This window comes from Ursus americanus, chromosome 16 (genome assembly GCF_024610735.1).
Source record: "Ursus americanus isolate L20-20 chromosome 16, mUrsAme1.1.p, whole genome shotgun sequence".
In the NCBI taxonomy this organism is placed as follows: Eukaryota; Metazoa; Chordata; class Mammalia; order Carnivora; family Ursidae; genus Ursus; species Ursus americanus.
The window spans coordinates 46051459-46070466 of record NC_142142.1 but is presented as its reverse complement, the minus strand read 5'-3'; the positions used below and the strand labels follow the sequence as shown (position 1 = coordinate 46070466).

The following is a 19008-nucleotide window of genomic DNA, read 5'->3' as shown; positions in this document are numbered from 1 at the left end:
TTTTTTAAATATATTTTTAAGATATTCTGGATACCAATCCTTTATTAGATACATGGTTTGCAAATACTTTCTCCAATTCTGTGTGTTGTCTTTCTTCACTTGCTTGATGGTGTCCTTTACCTAAGTTTTTATTTTTTAGGAAATCTGATAATGTCTTTTTCTTTTGTTGTATCTAAGAAACCCTTGCCTAATCCAAGTCAAGAAGATTGGCAGCCTTTCAAGGAAATTCAAATCAAAACCACACTGAGATACAACCTTACGCCAGTTAGAATGGCAAAAATAGACAAGGCAAGAAACAACAATTGTTGGAGAGGATGCGGAGAAAGGGGATCCCTCCTACATTGTTAGTGGGAATGCAAGTTGGTACAGCCACTCTGGAAAACAGTGTGGAGGTCCCTTAAAAAGTTAAAAATTGAGCTACCCTATGATCCAGCCATTGCACTACTGGGTGTTTACCCCAAAGATACAGATGTAGTGAAGAGAAGGGCCATATGAACCCCAATATTCATAGCAGCAATGTCCACAATAGCTAAATCGTGGAAGGAGCCGAGATGCCCTTCAACAGATGACTGGATTAAGAAGTTGTGGTCCATATATACAATGGAATATTACTCAGCTATCGGAAAGAACGAGTTCTCAACATTTGCTACAACATGGACGGCACTGGAGGAGATAATGCTAAGTGAAATAAGTCAAGCAGAGAAAGACAACTATCATATGATTTCTCTCATCTATGGAACATAAGAACTAGGATGATCGGTAGGGGAAGAAAGGGATAAAGAAAGGGGGGGGTAATCAGAAGGTGGAATGAAACATGAGAGACTATGGACTATGAGAAACAAACTGAGGGCCTCAGAGGGGAGGGGGGTGGGGGAATGGGCTAGACCGGTGATGGGTAGTAAGGAGGGCATGTATTGCATGGTGCACTGGGTGTTATACGCAACTAATGAATCATCGAACTTTACATCAGAAACCAGGGATGTACTGTATGGTGACTAACATAATATAATAAAAAATCATTAAAAAATAAAATAAAATACAACTCAAAAATAAATAAATAAATAAATATGAGAAAAAAAAATTAACTCCAAAAAAAAAAAAAAAAAAAGAAGATTGGCAGCCTTTTTCCTTAGAGCTCTGGGGCTGGCTGCATCCTCTGAATGCCCTGAACTGTGGCCCAGCTTCTTAGGACAGGCCCCGTTCCCTCCAGGCCAGGCTGTCTGGCTGTTCCCTTGTATTGAAAAGACTTGCTGTGCTGCTTCTGCTAACCCCACTCCACATACTGCCCAGATTTCAGAGGCAATCTGAGGACATTGGGGGTCCATTAGGCCAAAGGTTCTGACAGTTGTCACTTTCATTTGCTAGAGCTATTTCCGGCTTGATCATTCCCTCCTCTCATGCAACTTTAACGTTGGCTCCCCAATTCTGCAATGAGCAACTGTAGTAAAGAACTGTGGGGGAACTTGAGCTCAGCCAGCCAGCCTCTCACCACTCCATAGCCATGACCAGGACCAAATCCTTAAAAAGCCCAAAGAGAGTACCTTCTACCACTAACCTCTTGGGTGCCTGCTTCACTCCTTCTTATTCTTTCGCTTGGTAAGTATTACATGCTTATAACGTGCCAGACGCTGGAAATATAGGAATGTGTAAATACTCTTGCATTCTTGGGTTTGAATTTGAGGGGGGAGAAATTCAAGCATTTCATACAAATATGGTTGAATCTCAGAAAGTTCAGAGGTGATGAGGGAAATAACAAAGGGGCTTAAATTAGAAAGAGTGTATCAATAAAGACACTCTAACCACTGAGATTTACCTTTTCCCCCCTCCATGCTTCAAAGCTCTGTATCTTCTCACCACACCCAAGCCCCAAATACACAGAGATCTCTCCTCAAAGTCATATCCCCAACTAGGGCGCTCGTTCAACTGTCGGCTGGGAATCTTTACCTGGAACATGAATATGAATATTCGTGTCTGACTTCCTTCCTCAGCACTTGCTTCCGGGTTAGGCAATTTGTGAAACAAAAAGCACAGACTTGAGTGAACGCGTTTCAGCAGCTTTCCTCAGCTGCGCTTGGAGTCCTTTTCTAAATAGCTACTGCCATCTAGTGGAAGAAGAAGTCCTTACATCCAGATGCAGACCCCAAAAATAAAAATTCTCAACTTTTTCCTATTTACGTTGCCCCAGTCACTCCTTTCTACCTTACCAGAATCCAAAAGGCTGTTTTTCCTATGAAAGTATAGAATCTAGAAAATTATAGGTACTCTGTAAATACGGTTTGATCAAAGAATTGTTTGCGGCATTATCGTTCCATTTCTTTGTATTACATTTTAAGTACATAAATAAAAATGTGAGGAGTAAACGTATTGCTGTGGCTTTGCAGATAAAAAATACTCCTTTGTTTAACAAGTGCAACAATAACTGTTGATTAAACTCAAGCTACTGCTAAAATAATTTAGCTGAAACTAGCCTTAATTCTTAAAAAGCTGCACATGGAGATAGACAGTTGGCTGGCTTTTTTTTGCTCCCTCTCCCCAATCCAGTGGAGCCCTGTGCAAAATTATGAGCCAGCAACCAAGCACCACATTTCTGCTTATAACCACAACTTCCTTAATAATTCGCCGGAATTAAACAATGCCTTTACCACCCCATGTAGATTTACACGTGCATAGCTGACCATCCAGCCATCCTTCCCGTAGAAGGCTGTTAAAAGAATCAAGAGAAGTGGAAGCCATCTGTTAACTCTAAACTGAACGGTAAGTGGTAAATACTGCTATCCTCTATGGCCACTTCTCTGCATCTTCTTCTAAACGTGCTCTAACAACTTCTAGTACTTCTTGCCAGGGTCTTCCCACAAACATGCCATCTGACACTTTGTAAAATCACTTCATACTTAGCAATTGATCTTGTGTTGGTCAGCCTCTCCTGTTATTCTACATTTAGAAGGCTGGAACACCAGCTTTTTTTTAAATCTACACCCCCCAAACCAGACTTATCTCACAGCAGGAACCTAATAATTAAACACAAAATAAAGACAAAATTTGGTTTGAGTCACTGAGCTCCTTAAATGCCCAGATTACTTAGAATGAAACTTGCAAAAGGCAAACAAACAAAAAAAATTACTGACCATGAACTCCATCGAGGAACTACCAGATGAATACAGACCAAGTTACTAAGTACATAATTGCATGTGTTAAGGAGCAGGATTACAAAACTCCTTTAAGAAAATATTCCTTCCAGGGGCGCCTGCGTGGCTCAGTTGGTTAAGTGTCTGCCTTTGGCTCGCTCAGGTCATGATCCCAGGGTCCTGAGATTGAGCCTCTGCTCAGTGGGGAGCCTGCTCCTCTCTCCCCCTCTGCTACTCCCCATGCTTGTGCTAATAAAATTTTTAAAAAGAAAATATTCATTCCAATAAGTGTGAATCCCAGGTGCTGCGTTGAGCTAGTGTTTTTTAAGATTTTGACAGAGAGCACAAACAAAGGGGGCAGCAGGCAGAGGGGGCAGCACGTTTCCCGCTGAGCAGAGAGCCAATGAGGGGATATATCCCAGGACCCTGGGATCATGACCTGAGCAGAAAGCAGACACTTAATCAACTGAGTCACCCAGGCGCCCCTTGAGCTAGTGTTTAATTCACGCTGTGATGGTCTTGGAGTAAAGCCTGCCAGAATTTGAGTATCTGGATTCCCTCTCCTGTGCAATTTGAGATCAACTCTGAACCTGCGTCAACTGTAAACACCACCTTGTTCAGATCAGCTTTAAAAAAAAATCCAGACAATAATTTCACCTTCTTCTCAAAGCTCCATTATTTCCTAGTATATAAGCCCAACTTCTTCCATTTGCATAAGGGAAACCATTTTTCAAACCCGTTTGTTTCACTAACAGAATTCATGGATACACCTTTAACTTGGAAGTTCAACTTGCAATAGCTAGAACCAATCAACTCGGTTGGGCTTTGTCTTGTGCTGTTTTTTCACTAATCACATCTGATCCCCACAATTTTCTTACCAAGATCCCATGATTTCAGAAGAACAAAAGAGATTACATTTCTTTTGAGTGGAGTAGACTCAAAATTGTTCGCTCCCGTTCATAAAGAATGTACATATTAACAAATATAACTAAAACCCAGGTCACATAAAGTAAGTGGTAAAAAAAAAACATATTAGTTATACAGAAGGCCTGGGCCTTCCCCAAAGATCATGCATTGCTTTTTAAATTTGTGATCCTTGAAAAAGATAAGGGAAAGCAAATATAAATCATGTATGGTACCATAAATCTCTGGAGACTCCAAGCATTACATGGATACACTCCTGAATCACCAAAGTCTATTAAAGTACTGTTAACCATTTAGAAGAAAATGGCCTCTGTATGAATGAGGTCTCGGCTATTCTTACAGACCTTGCCTAATGCTTAAGTATTGCAATCACTACAAAATAATCTTATGAAATCCAAATATAATGTATAATACCAGGTCACCCAGGAACCAACAGTTCCTAAGACCGGGAAAGGTTTAGTAGCTATCAAGGTTTGGGCTCTTCTGCTCTGAGTACATAGTTAAGACCTTACCACATGCCAGGATTCATTTCTTCTAATTGACCACCAGGTGGCAGATGGTGTAGCACCACCAAGCCTTGTCAACATATTTAACAATCACCCTTAACCTGTTTCTTTCCTTGCTTCAGGCTTGGACTGAGGCCCATCATGACAAAATGACACATGCACATGACTTTTATGAGACTCAAATTCCAAAAAGCCTGAGTACTTCTGGCATGCAGCCGAACGCCAATTTACTGTCAAAGCTTAAGTTCTCAACGCATTTACTAACACAACCAAGACCAACCACGCAGGGCTTACTAAAACCAGACTTACCCAAAAGCAATCCAGTGTAAATTTGTCAAGCAGAACTGGTAATCAGCTCAGCTTCAAGTCCTTTTGAGTTAGGCTAAGTCCCATGAAACCAGAAGTAGATATTCCAGGTCTCTCAATTGATTCTAGTGAACAACCCCCACCCCTCAACTCTGCAGCCAGTTCTCCCAGCCCTGACAAATTGAGAACACAATCTCCCCTGGGAGAACATAAGGCTTTAGAGGGAATATGCTCCATCTGTTAACAGTTGCACATGCTCAATAAACTGCTTCCAATGACTGGCTATTCCACTGTTCAACTGGCCATCCCCAAACTTAACCCTACAATGGAGAACCAGTTCATTCATCAAGCCAGATGAAGCAAACATTTTAGATACCCGTTTCTCTAATTACTTCTTTCCCTACCAACAGCTACCCCAACTTTCATTTTACTGTAGTATGTAGTAATCATGAATCTAGTTCATCATAAACCCAAACCACACTCTATACAGATTCAAATTTGTTGAAATTCCTCTATTTTACTATCCAAATACTGTTTTGGGTCTTTTACCACAAGGCCAAGAAATATCCAACCTCCCCCCCCATCAAATGCTGCATGCTGCCCTTGTACACATGGAGTCAGACAACTGTATGGTGCCAATTTTAAATACAGTTTTATTTAAGACATTGCATTTTCCACTTAACAATACAGTGCTTATAAAGTGCAATGTTTATTTCCTTTCCCTGTGCACATATTCCATATTCAAGTATCAAGAATGCCCAGTTTATTTACTTTAGCAGCTCAACGTTAAAACTGCCATGGAATTTGCTACAAATTTGGGTCCTTCGAGTATTTTGTGTGGAACAATGCTAGACCTATTAAATTGTCTTAATCAACCTCTTCAATGGTGGGCCCAGAGGAGGCACCACCAGAGGGAGGAGCTCCACCACCAGGGAAGCCTCCAGGCATTCCTCCTGGCATGCCCCCTGCACTCTGGTACAGCTTGGTAATGATGGGGTTGCAGACTTTCTCCAGCTCTTTCTGCTGATGTTCAAACTCTTCCTTCTCTGCAGTCTGAAAAGAAAAAAAATTTTACTACAGGTTCCTCAAATAAAGGAAACTTCAGGTCTGGTGCAATCTGTTACAGAATAGACACAGAAGCCTATCACATTCAAGTCTTCACTACCCATGAAATCTTGGGTCACTCAGACATCCAAGGAAGGAATCTAGCTGCCAACATCGGGAATTCTGGTGGAAACCGCGAATGTGTGGACCATTCATCATCGTGACCTATTAAGACCCCCATCTCATCTTTTGCTGAAGCCCTTTAACCACCCCCACCTTCTATTATAGTATAGTAAAGATTACAAACCTGGTTCTTATCAAGCCAATTGATGATTTCATTGCACTTATCAAGAATCTTCTGTTTGTCCTCATCATTAATCTTGCCCTGAAGTTTTTCATCTTCAACAGTTGCTTTCATGTTGAATGCATAGGACTCAAGTGAATTCTTTGAAGACACCTTGTCCCGCTGTTTCTCATCTTCAGCTTTGTACTTCTCAGCTTCCTGCACCATGCGCTCAATGTCTTCCTTACTCAAGCGGCCTATGAAGTTAACCAGTCTTTTTAATTAAAGCTGAACCTTAAAGTGGTATACCCTGCAATGTTTGTAACCCATTAAAAACAGGAATTCCAGGAAATGCTTTCTTGGCTAATATATCCTTGGGCAGTTGAAATTTTTGAAAAAAAAAAAAAAAGATCCTTATGACCCAAGCTATCTTTCACACAAAACGCAATTAAGTTAACTCAAAGTTGTGCTGTTAACTTACCCTTGTCGTTAGTGATGGTAATCTTGTTTTCTTTCCCTGTGCTCTTATCCACAGCAGAGACATTAAGGATACCATTAGCATCAATATCAAAAGTGACTTCGATCTGAGGAACACCACGAGGAGCAGGAGGAATGCCTGTGAGTTCGAACTTGCCAAGTAGGTTGTTATCCTTGGTCATAGCACGCTCACCTTCATACACCTAGGTAGGAATTAAAAAATTACTATGAAGCAGTTAAGATGACTGCCCCAGTTTCCAGATTTGTGTAAAGTAAAATTAGGAAAGACTGATCGCTCAGACATCCAAGGAAGGAACTGACCAACACTAGACTTCTGGTGGAAACTACGAATGGTTTAAGTCAAATCATCACAGCGGGACAAGTCTTCCCAAAGTTTCACAGGACCAAGTGCAGCCAAAATACCAACACAACATAAAATATACCTGAATAAGCACACCAGGCTGGTTGTCGGAGTAGGTAGTAAAGGTTTGTGTCTGTTTGGTAGGAATGGTTGTATTACGCTTGATGAGAACAGTCATGACTCCTCCAGCAGTTTCAATGCCAAGAGAAAGTGGAGTGACATCCAACAGCAGCAAATCTTGAACATTTTCAGATTTGTCTCCAGAAAGGATGGCTGCCTGGACAGCTGAAGTAAAAGCAATTGGTTAAAAAAATCCCAACCACCTCATTACCTCACGAACAAATGTTGATCGCTCAGACATCCAAGGAAGTTTGGCCATCATCAGCTAAGCTTTTGGTGGAAACTACGAATGTTTAAACAATCAATCATCACAGCGAAATGAGCTTGGGGCCTGACAGGCCATCTGTTAGAACTGTTTAAAACTAGGATAGAGGGATTATTACCTGCACCATAAGCAACAGCCTCATCAGGGTTGATGCTCTTATTCAGTTCTTTTCCGTTGAAAAAATCTTGTAGAAGTTTCTGAATCTTGGGGATACGGGTAGAACCACCCACCAGGACAATATCGTGGATCTGAGACTTGTCTAGCTTAGCATCCCGAAGGGCTTTCTCTACAGGGTCCAGGGTGCCACGGAACAGGTCAGCATTTAATTCTTCAAAGCGGGCACGAGTAATAGAGGTATAGAAGTCGATTCCTTCATACAGAGAATCAATCTCAATACTGGCCTGGGTGCTGGAAGAAAGTGTACGCTTAGCACGTTCACAAGCAGTACGGAGACGACGAACTGCCCTCTTGTTTTCACTGATGTCCTTCTTATGTTTGCGTTTGAACTCTGCAATAAAATGGTTGACCATTCGGTTATCAAAGTCTTCTCCACCTAAGTGGGTGTCTCCAGCTGTGGATTTGACCTCGAAGATTCCATCTTCAATAGTAAGGATAGACACATCAAAAGTGCCACCTCCTAAGTCAAAGATCAGCACATTCCTTTCAGCTCCAACCTGCAATTAAGATACAAGGTAATTACTACTCCTTATCCAAAATCTCCGCTCCCATCTACAGTAAAATGAGTCCTATTCTTTACAAATAGATGGTACATACCTTTTTGTCTAAGCCATAAGCAATAGCAGCAGCAGTTGGCTCATTGATGATTCTAAGTACATTGAGACCAGCAATAGTTCCAGCATCTTTGGTAGCCTGACGCTGAGAGTCATTGAAGTAGGCAGGTACTGTGACAACTGCATTAGTAACAGTCTAGAAACAAAAGATAGTGTTTTTGTAGTCCATTCCTTAAACTGTCAGTCCCATCATCCCATTGCCTCTGCATGCACTTAGGACACAACCACACTTTTAAAAGATAATCTGGTCAGTTAAAACCCCATGAATTCCATTCATTAGGGAATCTGGTGCATAATACAGCAACTACCTCCCTGTGGGGTTGCACACTACTCACCTTCCCAAGGTAGGCTTCTGCGATTTCCTTCATCTTTGTCAAAACCATAGAGGACACTTCCTCTGGATAGAAACTTTTTGTCTCTCCCTTGTATTCTACTTGGACCTTGGGCCTGCCAGCATCATTCACCACCATGAAAGGCCAATGCTTCATATCAGACTGGACAACAGCATCATCAAACCTACGTCCAATCAGGCGTTTGGCATCTGTAAAAGGTTATCCAATGTAAATGTTGTTACACTACAACTACCCAATAAGAACCCTGGTCCATCATTACTTGACCCCCAAGAGGCCCAGCAACTCCAGAATAGTAAATAGGCTTACATTCTCTATGGCAGTTACTCAAATTTTCTATTCTAGAATTACTTCCGTTTTCTTTTACATGAAGTTATAGAATCCCCACTACTAGACATTTTAAAAAACAGCTTTCCTTTTTTCCGGGCTTTCATGGCTGCCTTATATTCCATGAACTTCTGACTTTCAAATTACACGCCATCTAAGCCACTTAAACTCATGTCACTGTGCCTAAATTAACGGCTTACCAAAAACTGTGTTGGTGGGGTTCATCGCAACTTGATTCTTTGCGGCATCACCGATCAATCGTTCGGTGTCAGTGAAAGCGACGTAACTTGGGGTGGTTCGGTTTCCCTGATCATTGGCAATTATTTCCACTTTTCCATGCTGGAAGACACCCACACAAGAGTAGGTGGTGCCAAGATCAATGCCAACTGCAGGTCCCTTAGACATGGTTGCTGGAAAAAAAAAAAGCCCATGGTTTGAAAAGGCAATTAAACGCTCAGAAACGCTTACTACGAAACCTAGGCCATCAAGTATAAGCACTTTGGCCAAGGTTTGTTTCACTTAGTAGCACCTCCTCCAGAAACCCTGCCCTTGTGTAAAAACCACGCGGAACGACCAGTGCACGAAATGCTGCAGTCGAAGTTACCGTGCCAACCGCAGCTGGGCCCAGGCCAGACCGAAGGAAGCACCTTCCCTGAGGGTCTGTGACCACACCGTACCGAGCACGTGGTCTCGAGCCCAGAGCCCGACCTTCTCCCTCCCCCCTCCTTGCGACCAGCGCTCCGAGAGGCACCACAATACTGCCCGTCTTACGTGCTCAAGAGCCCTCCTCCCCCGCGTTGGGCGCGTGCCAATGGCGGCTTCCTGCTCTGAGGATCTAAGAAAGGTCTGCTCCAGGGCGCCAGACTTCCGCCCTCCCCCCCACCCAGCTTGGATGCGGCCCTTGCCCCGTCGTCCGTGCGGGCGCCGCCCTGGCCCCGCGTCGGCCATCACGGCCTGCAGCCCACGCCCCGACTTTCCCGCCCGGTCGCATACCAGGTACGCCGCCTCCCGAGAAGGAGAGAGCCCCAACTGGGCAGAAGGTTCAGGGCCCTCCGCCTACATGAACGCTCAGAAACCATCAAGGTGCCGCAAACCCGCTCAGCCCAGGCGCGGGATGCAGGCTCCTGAAGAACTACCACATCATCACAGGACGGAAACCTCACCTTCTGTGTGGGCCTGGCTCGGCTTGAAAAAAAAAACAGCTGCCTGGCAATGTCGCCCCGCGTTCAATGAGACCGGTTTCCGCCCGCCACCCTGTCTCTTATACCCTGCCTCAGAACCTTCCAGAAGGGGTCCACCCCTGCCGGCTGCCCATCATGGCTTCTTCGGCCAATGGGCGTGCGGCCACCTCTACGAGCCCCAATGACTAAGCCGGCTCTACCCCTCGGGCCTCGCCCACTCCCGCCCCCATTCCACCCCCCCTCGCGATGACGCACTCACCGCAGCGTTCTGGAACTTTCATTCTCGCCCCCGCTCTCCGAACGGCCCCGGGGAAAAGGAGGGTGGAGCCGAGAGAGCCCGCGCGCGGGAGTCCTCAGTCACCCCGGGCGGGGGGGTGGGGAGGCAAAGGAGCGTCCTCTTCTGCGCAGGCGCTACCAGTAAGCGCGGGCGGGAGGGGACGGAAGGAGGAGGAGGAAGAGGGGCGGGCAAATTTGGAACCAGCCAATAACAGCAGCACTGGCCGCGATCTGGATCTACGCGGAACCGCGGGAGGACGAGCGCAAGGCCTGAAGGGAGGGGTCCGGAGCCGGCAGCCCGGGAAGGAAGACGGAAGTAGAGCGAGGACAAAATGGCCGCGAAGGTTGTTGCGCCCCTCCCCCCCAGTCCTCGTTCTGTTTCCCCCAACCCCCATTTTGGCGTTATTTGGGGTCCTCTAGGCCCTCCCAGGTTTCATGGTCCCACGTTTACTACCTAGTGTGGCTTTGGGCTAGGCCTGAGCACTAGGGGCCGGGGGGGGGGGAGTTACCGACCCTTGGGCGCTGCTAGGGTGACTTGCTTGGGGGTACGCAGATCTGGGGCTGGAGGGAGCCGCGCCCAAGCGGGGGGTGGGAGGGGGGACAGATTAGCCAGGCCGTCGTCCAGAATTCTCTGTCACCGTGGCAGCTGAAGGCCGGCAGCCCTCGATGCAGAGTTTGGAGGGGGTCCGGCCTCTCAGAACCACCTGGGCCGGATCGTGTGTCTGAACCCTCAGCGAAATAAAGGGCCAAACCCGCTTCCTTGAGTCCAGACAACTCCGCCACTCCCCACCTCCCGCCAAAACGGGTTCGGCTTCTGGGCTCTCCCTCTCCCCACAGCCAAATCCCACACTTCTCAGTTAATTTGTGAAAGAAATGAAAAGCTAGCAAGTCTTTTCCGTGTAGGAGAATCCGGCATTAGGAACCTGGGTTCCAGTAGCCCCGTGTCCTTGATTTAGACTTTGAGCCTCTTTTATTTTTAGTTACATGATGTATTATTTTTCCTTTCTTGACGTACAAAAAACTAGAGAGATCGTTCAGAGGCATCCTGAAAACATTACTAATCGAGTCCACAAAACAATAATACTTAGAATTAAATTGTGGTGCATGGTGGCAGGTATTTGGGCCTTGTCATTCTAAGAGCCTTTCTCAGTTCCTTGAAATGTTTTCCAGGGTGTTCTTTCAAACACGCAGGGCAGCTGATATTCTTGTTTAATAGATAAATGAGCAGATAAATGAAAGATTCTTTTAAAACTACCTAATACAGTGGGGTGACTGGAATTAGAAAGACCTTCCAGACAGTGCCTCCAAAAAGGCTGTCAGAAGAGGACACCTTGTCCTTGTCAAAGCCAGTAAAGCCTCGAGACAGATTCAAATATATGAAGGAAGAATTTTCTTTTCACATTTGCCTTGGGGTGGGGGGGCAATGTTGGCTTGAGCACGTGGAGGGCATATACTTAAATTACTCCCCACCTCCCAAGAAATCAATGTTATATGATGCTTTTACAGCGTACAAAGTGCTTTCATTTGTCGTATCATGGAATCATCAAAACAGTTTTCTGAGATATACGTTCTGGTATTAGGAGAGAAATGAGGTTCAGAGATGTTATTTGTAGGATTTACAGCTGGCTGAGCTAGAACGGAAGCTAGCGCTTTTGATTCCAGAATCCTTGGTCTGTTTTTTTGTTACACTATAGTATAATTTTCTTTCTAGAGACACATGTAACTCCCCAACTCCAGGAAGAGGAAGATGTGTGCTGTGGGAGGCTCCTTTCAATTTTCTTTGATACCTATAATCTTTTTCCCACTCAGCCTATCATGTACAATCTCTGAACTATACCCTGCATTTTGCAGCTTTTAACCTCTGGACTACCTACAACATTTTAACTATTGAACCATTGGGAAATAAAACAAGGGCCCAACGGCTTGGAGTATCCCACCTAACAGCAGTGATTAAAGAAAGCAGAATAGATAACCTGTGTCCAGTCACTCAAAATATATTGTAGAACTTGGACTATGCTCTTATTAAATAGAATGATTCAGGCTTTATGTATTTAAAGCTCAATAAGGTGAATGTCCTGGCTCCACCTCTTTAAGTGCACAAGGTTTCAGATACATTCAGGATGGAAAATTAAAATTTGGGGGCATAGGGACTGCAGTGAAGAAGTCTGAGGCCTAGGGTTTCTGACTGGGGGTTGGGGTCATGATGAACATATTTCAGCCCCTGTCACATACCAAGCACTGCTCTAAGTGCTTTGCATGTATTACCTCATTTAATTTTGTGGAGATTTTTTTTCAAATTTATTTGAATCTCTGAGTGCTTGCTTCTTTTGAGATTAGTTTGAACCCCCTAATGTGTTGTTCTGTTGGCATTTCACCTTGGTATAAAATATTTTATTTATTTTGATAAAGTCCTTAAGAGCAGGATCTCTGTCATAACTTGGTATCTCCAGTACTACTAAGCATCTTGCTTTGTGAAAAAATAGTGCCTGGTATGTTTGTCACTGAAATTAATAAATAATGGATCATACTCAGACTGAGTTCTTCTTTTCTTTTGGCAGCAAGCTAATGAACAAATTTCCAGTGCAGGTTATATGACCTTCAGCTTCTCCTACGGTATCACCTTATTTATTTTTTAATTGCTGATACAGATACAGCTGTAATAAATATTTGGTTTTTGTGATCAAATACAGTCTCAATTACAAGGCAACTTAGAATTTAAAATATAAACAGCTTAACACCAGAAATGAAGCAAAATTATATGTCTTTTTGCAACAGCAATTCTGAAATTATTTTTATACAGTGTAACAACAAGGGCATTGAAATGGTTATTCTCCAAACATTCACATCATTCCATCAGTATCTTCTTCTCACAAACATTTTTTTTCTACTTTTTAGCTATCTTGCCTTTTTGTTTCATATTAAAGGATCAGATTTATTTGACTTAATGGAATATGGTTTGAAGCCAGTAGTGTCTCAAAACTTTATCTTAGGCCCAGAGCTCACCATATCTGAACCCAAAAACCTGACTCCAAGAGAAGTGTACTCTCATCGCTAAAACTTAAGCACCTTATCGCTTAGAATTTTTAATTCCTTAGAATTTCTCAGATTTTAGGTAGTTACCTGTTTTGTGAATTTTTTTGTAGATTTCCAGTGTGAATAGATTTCCAAAATCTGGATATTCAACTGGTATTTTAGTCTTTTAGTAACTAACATGTTTAAATAACCTAAATCTCCATATCATGCAAAGGGGACTGATTTCCTGCTTTCAAAGGCATACACGGGAAACCTTAGGTTCAAAGGTAGTAAATAATGATAAGAGCAAATTGCTTGTGATGGTACAGCTGCAGCCTCCATAGTGTACTTGTTTGGCTCAGGTACTCTAGGAATGAGAATTCTCAGAATTACATAGCAGAGGTGATAGGTTACCACACTACCAGAAGAATAAAAAAGTAGAGTATGGAAGGGGTTTCTATCTTACAATGAGGCAGTGTTAGTATAAGAAGCATTCCAAATATGCCAGCCTTCTCAAAGTAATAGCAGACATTCTTTACATTACTTCCTCGATGTCTCTTATTTCCCAGCTTTTTTTAAAAGGAAGACAAACCTCAGATTACAATTTTCACCCAAGGATAAACCCCCATTTCTTAAAGGACCCTAGAAGGAAATGCATTTGCACTATATGAGGACTGTTTTGTGAGAAATGTAGAACTGAAAAACCAGAGAAATGGGGCCAAATCCCAGATCTGCCTTTTCTCTGCAAGCATCTGATTCCCATTTTAGAAACAATGCTTTCATCTCCAGATTCAGCATGACTTTTCTCTTCCCCGTAACTTGCCCTTTTAATCATAAATATTTTGCACTACCAATGGTGATCTGTTGACATTTGCCCTAAGGTCCTTGTGGGGCTATTTCAGATCTACCATCCTTGCCATAGGATGAATTTGACTCACAGAATAGTCAACACTATTAAAAAGGCAAGTTCTTGTATTGGAGGCTGCTGCTTTTCTTTTTATTTCTCACACACCTTTCTTCCATGAATCAACTCTTTGATGATTATCCTGGTGAATCATTTCTGTTCATTGTTTCCAAGATGGTGTCAGTTCGAATGTTAGCAGTCACTAGTCCAGCCCTGTCCTGCCACCCACGAGTTATCCTCACCATCCCTTCCCTAAATATAATTCCCTTTCCTTCCCAGACCTGGACTTCCTCAGAGGCTAAGCTGGGAAATTACCGAATTTCTCTCTGTGTCAGCCTCTCAAGAGGGAATGATTATGACGTACTTGCAGTGCCATTAAGAAATGTTGGCAATCCCTGATCTTTTTGATAATTTAAGGCCTAGAATTATCAAAAATCCCAGGTTTACATCCTTCTCCTAAAATGAAAGAAGTGGAGGAGGCTCCATGTTTGGTGTAATAGTCAACTTCCCTATACCACTCCTCAACATATTAAGAGAAAACTGATCTAAGTTCCCTTTCTAGTTTAGTTAGTCTTGAAATTCTGATTTCATATGTTCTCAGAAGAGAATGCAGTGATATATATCAGATCTTTTAGCATCTCTGAAAAATCTTTCTCTAAAAGATTTCCAAGAACATTGTCAAATGACACACAGTGAATATTTTTTTGCTCCAGAGATATCCAGCAGGGAAGTCCTCAGAGACGTCTGATTTGAGGGACAGTCCACAGATGTTCCAGTATATATTTCTGATATCTGTCAGTGACCCTCTGAACATCATTAAGATGGAAAGTTTTTCACAGTCCCCTGTCCCACATTTTGAATTCCTTTCTTAGTTCCCTTACGGTTTAATATAAGTGGGAGATTAGTAGTGAGTAGAGGGGGAGAAATTCAGCTCATTCTTCACCTCCTACTAGTTCAACTGGTTGTGAAATTCATATCCAAACCTTATGGTAAATGAAGTCAGGTCAGAAGAAGCGTATTTCCTTTTTGAAATCTCTCAGAAGCAATATGCCCCGTACATGGTGCAGCTAGATGAAATATAAGGCTGTGGGTTCCACGTGACTCTGAATAATCACAATAATCCAGTAGGTTTGCAGAAATGCATAGAAAATTTATGAACAACATCTCATTTCTTCTTGACAATGGTGAGTCGAAGTATTGATAGAAAACATCTCAGGCGAGAAGTTTTAAGTGTGTTCAGTTCCCCTTTCCCCAACCTTTTCCACCATAGGTCCCGGTCAACAAATACACAGATTTGGACCCCTGATTTTCCCCACTCTGGTCTCAAGGCACCATGAGATGCCTTTTTGGAGAGGATCAGTTTGCACCCTTTTTCCCGTTTGATGTCATACAAAGAAAGTGCTCGTTTGAATCCATGCAATGCTCACTGCTACTAAAATGGCCTGTCATCTGGTTCGAGGGAGTTGTGTGGCTGGTGACTGAGCTTCAATGACTAGAAGAGTCCTAAGATCCTGACTCCTAGGAAAGCATGGGAGTCAAGTCCACTGTAATCCAGACGGTTTGGAAGGCTCTGCTCTGGCTGGGGGTCATGCTGGGTGTGGTTCTGCTTTGGTCAGGGTAGCATGGTGGACTTTCTTTGGTTCGGCACCTCTCCCCTCTGGCCCCACTAGGCTGTATGCGTGGGTGGCCAGCCCTGGCTGGGGCGCTGCTTCAGTCGACAGTGTCCGCTGGCTGCGTGAGGCACTATTTGCTGTGGAGCGAGTAGAGGAAGAACCAGAGCGTGAGCTCTGAGAGCCTGAGGAGGAGGAACTAGGTTTCACGAGGCGGGCTTTGGGGGCTTCTGCATCTTCTCTGGAGAGAAAAAACAGCAAAGGTAAACTTTAATACTGACAAGACTGTGATAGCTTCCATTACAGTTGTTTCCTTCTGAGATTTCCTAATAAATTCCTCAAGCTGTAAACTTCACATGATACCACTGGAAGGCAGCCATTTAGGGGAAGGGGGACTTCCGCAGTCCCTGAGACTTCATGGTTGGCTGAGGCAAATGGATGTTTTGGTAGCCCTGAAGTCAACTCTATTAGGAGAGTAAGCACTTACCATTGAGATTTGGGGTTTTCTACATAAACCCTGATTGACTGACTGGTTGATTGGTAGGCAGCAAAGCCAGGTTTATTGAGCGACAGCAAAGTGATAGTACAAAGCTCCCAAGGAGAGAGGGGATCCCAGGGGGTTGCCCAATACTTTTATTTTTTTATTTTTTATTTTTTTAAGTAAGCTCCACACCCAGTGTGGAGCCCAATGCAGGGCTTGAACTCATGACCTTGAGATCTAAGACCTGAGCTGAGATCAAGAGTAACCGACTGAGCCCACCCAGGCATCCCTACGTAAACCCCTTCAAGGCCCATAGCTTATGCCCATTCTTTATTGTAGGCCCTTTATAAGTGGAAGTGAATCCGAAGTAACATAAAGTTGATCTTTTAATTCTCAGTAGAGGATATAGGCAAGATAAACCAGACCTTCCATCCCTAGCCTGGAACTCCTTACCTAACCAAAATAATCCTTTTAACAGATTCATAGTTAAGAGGAAATGGGAGGGGTGCCTGGGTGGCTCAGTCAGTTAAGTGTCTGCTTCAGCTCAGGTCACGATATCAGGGTCCTAGGACTAAGCCCCAAGTTGGGCTCCCCACTGAGCAGGGAGTCTGTTTATCCCTCTGCCTCCACCCCATCACTCCCCTCCACCCCAGCCCCTGGCTCCTGCTGTGTCTCTGGCTTCCTTTCTCTCTCAAATAAATAAAGTATCTTAAAAAAAATAATAAAAGAGGAAACGGAACATTTATGTTGGCTGGTCACTATAAGCTAGCTCTGGAAAGGAAGTCTAGTAGAAGGGATTTTGAAGGGAGGTTTACCTAATTTCATTAGGTCTCTCTTCTTCCTCATATCTCTCTTTCTCTTTCCTTCGGATCAGCAGCCACACCAAGAGGAAAATCAGCAGAGCTCCAGCCACCATGCCCGTCACCGCTCCTGCAACCATGGCGATGCTTTGTACATCTATTTTCTCAGAAACAAAAGCAAAGGTAAAGCCAAACATAAGCTAAGAAATACGTGAACTTAAAAAACATAAGCCCTGGGATGCCTGGCTGGTTTAGTAGGTGGAGTATGCGACTCTTACTCTCAAGGACTCTTGATCTTGGGGTTGTGAGTTTGAGCCCCACACCGGGAACAGCATTTACTTAAAAGAACAAACAAAAACATAAGCCCTGGACAAGGTGAGTATTTCCAGATCTTTCTATCTTCTTGAGTTCCCATTGACCCTTGGTGTATGACTAACCCCCTTGATGTTGAAAGGTAGCAGATCATGCTACCCCAAAATATGCCTCTTTGGCATTAGGACTATTTTAAGCTGATTTTTTTTTGAAGTAGGCTCCACACCCAGAGTGGGGCTTGAACTCATGACCCTGAGATCAAGAGTCTATCCTCCACTGCCTAAGCCAGCCAGATACCTGTCCCCTTAAGCTGATTATCTATGAGAAAGAGCAGATACAGGAGAAGTTCTAAAAACAAAGTAGAGGTTGCCCTTTTATAAGGGAAATTGACATTTATAAAGGAAATCTCCATTTGGTGCCCTCCTGGACATAATAAATCTCTTTAGGGAGCTGACAAATTCACACATGTTCCTAAATAGAGAGTTAGCTACAAGAGTGGAACGGCCGTCGCAACTACTGAACTTATTTTAGCAATAGCCATGTCCTTCTGGAAATAAAGGTTTTTACCTTGACCTTACTCTTACTTGTGATTTAAAGTGTTTTACGCCTAACCACAATGCAAAAGCAGGAACAAGCCCCTTGGACACTTACACCGTACGGTCACCCGCACCACACAGCTTTCCTTGCCAGCCTCGTTGCCTGCGGTGCACTGGTAGAGCCCAGAGGACGACATGGTGAGATTGTGTAGCAGAACGCGTCCAGGGTTATTGTGGTCTACACACAAGCAGAAGGAAGGACTGTAATCCTCTTAGTGACAGGGTCTCTGTGTACCGTTTACCTCATTGCATCTTTGACCTAAGATTCTCTAATACAATTTGGTAAGGATGAGATGATAGATTTTTTGGAATGTGGAAAGAAAGGGGAACAGTCTCTGAAACTGCACATCCTTGAGAGTTACGAAAGACTGGGAACGTGTAAGGGAGAGTAAACACGGTACTTAGATATGTGGTACTGGATATGCAGTACATCTCTCTCTCATTTCTTGTGCCGCTTTTATGTACCATTTGAGGAAAGAGAAGACGGATGCTTTTTTCTTTCCGGGTTGATGGATGAAAAATAGAAGCTCAAAGAGGTTCAGCAGTGTGTTCAAGGTCACGTGGTGAGTTGCTGACAAAACCAGATTTAGAATTCATGGCTAGAGTACCCTTTCTGTTGTCTCAGCAGACTGGTGGGAAGATGACTTACCAATCCTGGACTTGGGAGGGAGATGCTCAACCTCTCCCTCCTTCTCCCGGATTCGCTGCCAATAATACACGATGGGCTTTGTGCCAGAGGCTGACTCACACTGCAGAGTCACGTCACTTCCTTCTGTCAGCTCTCCTTCCAACTCACATTTGGGCTTTGATGGTCTCACTGGCAAAAAGAAAAAGCTTCAAAGATCGCCAGACACCAGCTTCAGTGGAAGAGCTATGCCCTGTTGGGCTGTTTCTCTAGGCATCTGTTATGGCCAACTTTTGAGTGGGGAGTCAGTAGTCTTTTGCCACGCAACCATG

At 43.7% G+C, this 19008-nt stretch overlaps 2 protein-coding genes and 1 non-coding gene across 4 annotated transcripts in view; all 3 read right to left on the bottom strand.

The window, feature by feature from the left end:
• Positions 1-5491: 5491 nt before the first annotated feature.
• On the bottom strand, positions 5492-10340 carry HSPA8 (heat shock protein family A (Hsp70) member 8). Of its 2 annotated transcripts, none has more exons than XM_087868335.1 (9): positions 10320-10340; positions 9080-9289; positions 8538-8743; positions 8186-8338; positions 7530-8085; positions 7109-7311; positions 6670-6868; positions 6213-6445; positions 5492-5914 (listed from the first exon to the last, which is right to left on the bottom strand). In XM_087868335.1, exons 2-9 carry the CDS (start codon positions 9282-9284, stop codon positions 5729-5731), a joined length of 1941 nt encoding a protein of 646 aa, XP_087724461.1. In that variant the 5' UTR covers positions 9285-9289; positions 10320-10340; the 3' UTR covers positions 5492-5728. The 2 variants fall into 2 exon arrangements, with proteins under 2 accessions (XP_087724461.1, XP_045653964.1); XM_045798008.2 differs by lacking the exon at positions 10320-10340 and adding an exon at positions 10043-10198.
• LOC123792745 (small nucleolar RNA SNORD14) lies at positions 7376-7463 on the bottom strand. The gene has a single exon (XR_006779786.1). It is a non-coding gene; the product is annotated as a small nucleolar RNA SNORD14 (small nucleolar RNA).
• Positions 10341-12933: 2593 nt separating the features above from the next.
• CLMP (CXADR like cell adhesion molecule) overlaps positions 12934-19008 on the bottom strand; it is a 93501-nt gene continuing 87426 nt past the window's right edge. The window contains 5 exon segments of the mRNA XM_045798009.2: positions 12934-15853; positions 15856-16103; positions 17159-17300; positions 18107-18229; positions 18701-18868. Of these exon segments, the coding sequence (XP_045653965.2) occupies positions 15771-15853; positions 15856-16103; positions 17159-17300; positions 18107-18229; positions 18701-18868 (764 nt within the window). The 3' untranslated portion in view covers positions 12934-15770.